At 56.4% G+C, this 7561-nt stretch overlaps 1 protein-coding gene across 2 annotated transcripts; it reads left to right on the top strand.

Annotated features, from left to right (window-relative positions):
- The first annotated feature begins 849 nt into the window (after positions 1-849).
- On the top strand, positions 850-6910 carry LOC118166182. 2 transcript variants are annotated; one of them, XM_035324871.1, is made up of 6 exons: positions 851-979; positions 1314-1721; positions 3127-3534; positions 4079-4177; positions 4865-4902; positions 5480-6910. In XM_035324871.1, the coding sequence occupies exons 1-6, from the start codon at positions 916-918 to the stop codon at positions 5612-5614; spliced, it is 1152 nt and encodes a 383-aa protein (XP_035180762.1). In that variant the 5' UTR covers positions 851-915; the 3' UTR covers positions 5615-6910. The 2 variants fall into 2 exon arrangements, with proteins under 2 accessions (XP_035180763.1, XP_035180762.1); XM_035324872.1 differs by lacking the exons at positions 4865-4902; positions 5480-6910 and having other exon boundaries at positions 850-979; positions 1314-1716; positions 3122-3534; positions 4079-4429.
- Positions 6911-7561: the final 651 nt, after the last annotated feature.

Raw genomic sequence — 7561 nt, 5'->3', positions numbered from 1 at the left:
CTCCCCCAGCCTGCAAGGTGCCGCCAGCACGCGTTGTTTGCAGCTCCCTGCTGAGCTCCCAGCCCCTTTCACCATCAACCATATCCTATCCTACCCACTGCAAGCGTGCTCAGCGCAACAGGAAGGAAGAGGAAGAGGGAGGACGGTGTGAAATCGCTCACCATCAGCAGAGCACTGCTCCTGAAGATGCACGTTTGGGGAGCTTTGAAGCTCTTGGTGCTTTGCAGAGCTCCCTGCTACCCCCGAAGGCGGTCAGTGCACTCCAGACTCCTTGAGGTCTGCGGCATCTGAGGGTGAACCACAGCAGGAGGTAGAAAAGCAAAGAGAGACATGGCAAAGGTGAGGGAGAGCTCATCCAACGTGGTCCACGCTCACAAACCAGCATGTCCTGCCATGCTTATGGAGAGATGGCTCCCTGGCACCCTCAGGGCTCTGCCCCTGCGATATCTGGGCTGCGTTCAGGTCCTTTGCTGCCACCAGCGCTTCCCTTCCAGCTGCTCTTCTTGTAGCAGTTGTGGGGACCATTGCACATCTCTGCCTGTCAGCTGGCAAAGAAGGAAGATCCACGGGAAGCTTCTGCCTCTCCTCCTGTGCGCAGGTTGCCCGCGCATCCCCGTCAGGAGCCCTTCCTTTCTGCATTTAAATACCCATTATATTTACATTCCAATAAACACCCATTGTATTTATATTCCAATATCTGGAAATAAACATTTCCAGGAGGGAGGTACAGCTCCTCGCCGTGGGAGGAAGCTGCCCTGTTGGGAAGCCCATGGACTGGGATAGGCACCGAATGTTTTTAACACCAACAAACAGAGCTGGACGCCCGTGCAAGAGACTGACCTCCTCCCTGAGACGTGGCTGCATGCAAATTCTGAGGGCAGCACAGCTGCTCAGCTCGTCACGGTGACACCCTGCATGCAGCCCAGGGGACGGGATGTCTCCGCAGAGCTGCGCCGTTGTCTGCCTCACCCTGATGCTGGTGGGTAAGTTGGGATGGGGCAAGCGGGAAGCACACCTTGGGTGATGTGGGAGCTGCAAGTGGGGTAAGCTTGAGCTGACGGAAAGGAAAGGAAGAAGCCAGTGGTGACCACGGAGTGCTCTCCTCAAGCACAGATGGCTAGGGGCCTTGGGGGAAGGATCATGAGGTTGATGTGCGCGTTGCATCACCTACAGGGATGCAATGGATGCGTTTTGATGAGAGCCAGCTGAGGTGCGTGAGGAAGTGGTGGTGGGGCAGGGTGGGCTGCGAGCGCTGTGATCCAAGGGGGCAGAATCTGCCGCTGATCTGCTGATCTGTCTCTTCCCCTCTGCAGGGAGAAACCTGGGCTTCCTCCTGGAAATCCCACAGGACTCGGTCAATGGCACCGTGGGGCAGTCCGTGCTCCTGCCCGTCTCCTACAGATTCAACAGCACCCCTCGCTTCCCAGTGCCAATTCAGTGGACGTTTGGTCACCCCTCACAATTAGTCATCTCCTGCACATTGCTGATCTGCTCCCTGGGTGCTGGGGGGGCTCTCGAGAGCTGCTCCACAAAATGTTTCCCCTATGCTGCACATGCGGGCCGTGTTGAGCTCTTCCCCGAGAGCGCATCCCTGCTGCTGCGGGACCTGCGGCTCAGTGACAGCGGGGTGTACAACGTCAGCTTTGCACAGCAACGACAAAGCAGGCACATCACCCTGACCGTGCTCGAGCAGCCTGTCCCCACGGGCCCTTCCTGCCAAAGTAAGTGCTGCCCTGGCAGAATTCCTGTCCCTCCTGACGGGGACAGCACGGGACCCCCTGCGGAGGTGTCCCAGGGGAGGTGGCAGCCTCCCGCAGCCGCATCTCCGCTCTCCTACCGCAGGCACTTGTCAAGGAGAGGGAGGGATGGCTGCACGCATCCCTTGCTGCATCCTCGGAGGCTGCTACTGCTTCATCCTGCTGCTCCTGCAGCTGCTCTTCCACCTGTGCTGGCTGCGGGGCAGCCGCCAGCAGCGGGGCAGATGCGGGGAAGCCTGCGGCTGCTGCTGGGGAGAAGGGAGCCAGCGTGCGGGAGCAGCCAGCGCCGGCACCCCAGGCTGGCAGCAGCAGCCACCCCGCAGTGCCCAGGCAGAATGAAGGCGCTCAGCTGGTGGCTCGGGGCTGCTTTTCCTCCTGGCACCTGCCCCTCTGCTGGACAAAGCGGGGTCCTGGCCGCTGCCTGTCCCCAAGCACCGTCCTGCCTCCAGTGCACAACCACTCCCCACGCTCACAGACCCCTGCTGTTAAATTCCCGCTCCCGTGGGCAAATAAACACCTTTCCTCCGGCATCCCTGTCTCCGAAGTGTCTGGCGTGGGGCTGCAGAACCACCTGAAGCAGTTCCAGCAGTAAAACAAGAGGCGGGAGAGTTTCCCAAAGCCTCTGGCCAGCCCCAGGTCGCGGTGGCACCTTGCGGTGGGGCTGGAGGCCCCAAAGGCTGCTTTTGGGGGGCAGGGGCTGGCCGGCTGCTGAGGCTGAAGGGTGACAACTGCAGGAGGGCTCTGCGAGCCAGCGAGCTGCATCCCCTGGAAAATCCCCCCAAAAACAGGGATGCGATGGGCACGTTTTCCTGCCAGCTCCCTGCTGTGTGGGTGGAAGGGGTGCTGGGGCAGAAGCAGGGCCCACGGTGGGGGCGCAGGGGACACCCCGCAGTCCCCTCTCTCCCCGCAGCGTGCAGGTGGCACAGGAAGGAGCCGCCGGGGCTCGCCTGCCCACAGCGAACCCCACAGCACCGAGGGGCTGAGCGAGAGCCTCCGACTTCCTCCCGGCCCAGGCGAGCGCAGCAGCCGCAGGCGATGTGTCCCGGCCGGCGCTGCTGGGGCCTCGGCTCCCTCCTGCTGCTGCTGCTGCTGCTGCTCGGTGAGTTGGGGCTGGGGTCACTGCCTGAGCCCTGGGGCTGCAGGTGGAGAAGCCAGCAGGGAGGTGGCTGGGGGTGCAGGTGGTGCGGAGCCCACCCTAGGGTGGCTGCATCCGATGGAGTCCCCAAAAACAAGGGCGCTGCGCTGAGGTCTGGTGTCTGGGGGTGAGGCTTCTGTTAGGGGGCGGTGGGGCAGGGTGGGCTGCGAGCGCTGTGCTCCAAGGGGGCAGAATCTGCCGCTGATCTGCTGATCTGCTTCTTCCCCTCTGCAGGGAGAAACCTGGGCTTCCTCCTGGAAATCCCACAGGACTCGGTCAATGGCACCATGGGGCAGTCCGTGCTCCTGCCCGTCTCCTACAGATTCAACAGCACCCTTTGCTTCCCAGTGCCAATTCAGTGGACGTTTGGTCACCCCTCACAATTAATCATCTCCTGCACAGTACTGAACTGCTCCCTGGGTGCTGGGGGGGCTCTCGAGAGCTGCTCCACAAAATGTTTCCCCCATCCTGCACATGCGGGCCGTGTTGAGCTCTTCCCCGAGAACGCATCCCTGCTGCTGCGGGACCTGCGGCTCAGTGACAGTGGGGTGTACAACGTCAACTTTGCACAGCAACGACAAAGCAGGCACATCACCCTGACCGTGCTCGAGCAGCCTGTCACCCTGGACCCTTCCAGCGAAGGTAAGTGTCCCTGTGCCAGGCGCAGACGCCTCCTGCACTGCCCCAGCCGTGGGAAACATCGAGCACCCGCAGAATTTCGGTCCCTCCTTCCACGGGGCCAAGCTGCTGCAGTGAAGAGAGGATTCCCAGGGGTGTCCTAAGTGGTGCTGGTTGTGTTCCTCCAGTTGTAGCTGGAAGCCCAGCGTTCCCCTCTCTGCCACCGTAACTGAAAGTACGAGGGAGTGCTTCTTGCACAGCTGCTTGTCTCTGCAGGAGGAAGGCTCCACTAGCAGCGTTGCCTGTAGCTAAAATGAACGGCTGCAGGTGGGAGAGGTGGGCTCAGGAGCCCAGGCACCAGGTCTGAGTCCTGTACTGGGACAATTGTAATATTTCCTGGGGAGAACAGGGCACCTGGGGGTAAATCAGCAGCCACAGAGGCTGAGAAATAAACGCACCAAATGCTCTCCTACCACTCACATACGTCCATGAAATAATCACCACATATCTGCTGCCACTGTATTCCTTTAGGAAGCACTCACAGCACCTGTTGTCTTCCAAATGCCAGGCACCAGCGATCAAGACCACACACAGAACTACATGATTGGAGCTTGCTCATCAATCTTCCTCCTCCTGCTGCTCCTGGTCTTCTGCATTTGGCGCTGGGGTAGGTGGCTCTGCTCCTGCATTGCAAACTCGGAGGTTGCACCTCTGGTTCCTTCGGGCATACGCCCTGGGGATAAAGGTAGTGGGGGGCTCTGGAGAGGTTCTGCTCTTCTCGCCAGAATTATTCCTTTCCTGTGAGCTCCCCTTCAGCGTACCACCTCCTTCCATTTGTAAAGAGTCACAGTCTCTAGTTTGTGATGCAGCTTAACGGAGCAGAAGCACAGCACGGGGCTGTTGCAGTGGATTTCTGGAGAACCCAGACCTTCTGGTGCTGAGACCAGAATCCAATTGCTGCATCGCTTCTAGTCTGTAAAAGAGGTATGATGCCATGGACTAAGAAACGCATCCTCTAAGTGTGGCCAGACTTTTCTGTTGGGGATACTTTAAAACTCCAGCTGGGGAGAATACCTTGGGACGTGTGCACTGGAAAATAAACCAGCAAGGTGCCTATCTCCCATCAAAACATTCACCCCTGAGGATGCCTTTGTCAGGAGACAAGTTCATTTGTATCCAAGTGGGAGATTTCACCCGTGCTTGGCTGGAGCAGCCACAGAAATCGCCGTCCTGATGGCAAAATCCACATCAACCCCCTGGTGAAAGTGCCAGTACAGTACCTCTGGTTCTCCAGGGCTAGGAGAGGGGAGGGTGCAGCCTGTCAGTAATAAAACTTTCTTTTTCCGAGGTGCAGTGCAGCAGAAGAAGATGAGAACCATTAAACAACAGCAGGTACAGAAAAAAAAAAAAAATAAATAAATTGAAAGCTCTTTGGGTAAATGCTAACTGCTGGCTTGAATAAGATGCGCTGAGCTACAAGAAATGGTTGCTGAAATTAAAAATAGGACTTTAATTCTGTGTTGTAAGGGCAAGCTGCAAAGAGGTAAGTGACCCTGGGGTACTCCTTTCCCCCAGCTGCACGTTTCCCCTTTGCCTCCCTCCCTGACCCCAAAAGAACCTGATTTTACCTTCGTGGCTGAGAAGCCTAGGGACAGCTTTGGCTGCCAGCAGCAAGGAGGGTGCAGGACGGTTAAATGCAGAGCAATGTGCAGATAATCACCCTTCCCTGCTTGGCAGCCTCACGGGTTTATGTCGGGGCACTACTTCAGGGGTCGTTGTGGGCTGTGCAGACAGCCAGGATCAGCCCCAACCCTCCCATGGGCAAAGCCACCTGGGCTTTACATAGCTCCTGCTTCTGCTGACTCCTGGCTTGCAGTTGGCAGCTCCAGGACCCTTCCTGATCCCGACATCCTCTGGAGAAGACTCTCACCTTGTTTTCTCTGTGCTTCTCTAGGCCTTGAACACACAGCAGCCCCACGTGGACAACACTGCGGTGAGGGAAATGACAACCATTTATTCCAGAGTCGGAGACAGCTTTGTGCATCCAGAGCTGGAAGCATCACCACAGGTCATCTACTCATCCATAACCTCCCTCAATTCCTGAGGGCAGGGCTGGGCACCACCAGCTCCTGCTTTGGCTGCGGGAGCTGCCCGGAGCAGAGCTCTGAACTTTGCAGGGGACAGCCCTGCCGCAAATGTGGCTGGAGATTTTGTCACTGACCAGAGAAAGGTGCCCAAGGTAAAGGCAAATCATCAGTGCATCCGTGGGAAGCCTTATTGCACTGACTCACCTTAATCTGAGGGCTAACGGAGAGCACTGTATTTCAGTCCTGTGCTCCAGGGTCGCTTAGCAATTGTCTTGTGGTATTAAAAGAATGCATGAAGAAGATCTTTTGACCTGGAAAGCTGTCCATATTTTGATGATTATGCCAAGTCTCTGTAGAGCAGACTCTTTCTGACGTGAAATCTGCTTGGCCTTGGGATCCCGGGGAAATAGGTTCCTCTGCTGATCTTTTGAGAAGTCCCCTTGGAGGGCAAGGAGAGGGGGCTTTCTGTACAATGGAGTTCCTGGCAAATGGTGACATTCCTTTAAAACTGTCTGTACAGGTGGAAGAAAGCTGAGATGCCTAGTTACCACTTTAAAATTAAAGGCCTCATCTCCCCTAGCAGCACCAGCTTTTTTAAAAAATGCAGTAAGGGCATAAATTGATTTTGTTTTGCTCTGGGCTCCATGGAAAACAAGACAGTACATACCGAAACATGGGGCCCCATCAGAAATAAATGGATGCTAGGACAGGACAAGAGTGCTAGGCATCTCCTGACCACAGCCAGGCCCAGAGAGAGCACGGAAACTGCTGCTGCTGCCTCCCTCTTTGCATGCTCCTGTGTCGGCTGGGATGATGTTCAAGAGGGACAATGATGACAGTGGTGGTCCAAGCCCCCAGCACCAGCAGCCCCTCTCCTGGCTCCGGGTGAAGGACCTGGCTGCTCTGCTCTTGGAAAGCCCTGCTAACCTTCATGACAGCAGAGGTGGTTTATTATTATTATTATTATTATTATTATTTTTTTCCAGAAAACAGAAGCTTTTTGTGACTTAATAAAACCGCAAAAGCTGAAAAGTTGCCTTAGGTATGCGCGAAACTTTTGCAGTGGTTAGTGTGAGGCCTTAAGTAGCGGGAGAGAAGAAAGTACTAAAAAAGTGAAGCAGTAGCAAATAATTGCACAGGAAATGCGGCTGTCAGTCCTCCGGCCAAAGCACGCGTGGTCACTGCCTTACTGGTAGTCCCCTCAGCAGACCTAATTTTGTTCGGGACCCCTGCTGAAGGATTTGGAAACACCATCCCCGGAGAGCACGGCAGGACAAGGGGGGACTGCTGAGATCTGCTCCTCCACAGCTGTGAGTGGAAGGGAGCGGACAGCTCATGCAGAGCCAAAGGGCAATTACATGTGTTGGACGTTTCACACAAGGGCTGCAATTTTCGCTTTCGCTCTAACATGCCCATATGCTTTCTTTTCGGCAACTCACTTGCTTTTGAGCTAAAATTCACTTTCTGCCATCCTTGGTCTCAGGAAGGTGAGTTTGTCCTGCTGGACCGGTGCCACGCAGAATGGGGTGGAAGGGGTTGGGGTGACAGAGGAACTGCAGTGCCCAGTTCTGGAGGTTTTGGGAAGTGTTTGGTCCATACAACTCCAGAGGAAAGCCAGTGTCTGCTGGAGCTGCATGGGCACTGATTTGGCACAGTTTTGTGCTAGCCAGGGCTGCTGAGACCTGCCCTCCACGGTGGGCCGTACGCAAAGGGGATCCCTGCATTTGTGGTGTGGTTAAACTCCACACTTTTTGGGGGGACTGCAAGTGTAGGCCAGGGGAGGGGAAAGCAGGCCCTACGCTTGCCTCACGCAGCAGCGCGGTGCAGGCAGACCTCACGGCGAGCCCACGGCTCCTCTCGTGGCCCACGCTGCCTGCAGAGCACAGAGGCAACTGCAGAAACCGATGGGAAAAAGAGAAACCAAAAGAGAAGAGCGGGGCTGGACGGCCACACGTGCTACATGG

This window comes from Oxyura jamaicensis, chromosome 4 (genome assembly GCF_011077185.1).
Source record: "Oxyura jamaicensis isolate SHBP4307 breed ruddy duck chromosome 4, BPBGC_Ojam_1.0, whole genome shotgun sequence".
NCBI classification, from domain to species: Eukaryota; Metazoa; Chordata; class Aves; order Anseriformes; family Anatidae; genus Oxyura; species Oxyura jamaicensis.
This window is presented reverse-complemented; position numbering and strand designations above follow the sequence as displayed.

Excerpts from the sequence above, each read along its gene's own strand:
- LOC118166182 (XM_035324871.1), top strand. The coding sequence starts at position 916 with ATGCAGCCCAGGGGACGGGATGTCTCCGCAGAGCTGCGCCGTTGTCTG. Across the intron at positions 3,535-4,078 it reads CCTGGACCCTTCCAGCGAAG|GCACCAGCGATCAAGACCAC; the intron begins GTAAGTGTCCCT and ends TCCAAATGCCAG. Across the intron at positions 4,178-4,864 it reads CTTCTGCATTTGGCGCTGGG|TGCAGCAGAAGAAGATGAGA; the intron begins GTAGGTGGCTCT and ends TCCGAGGTGCAG.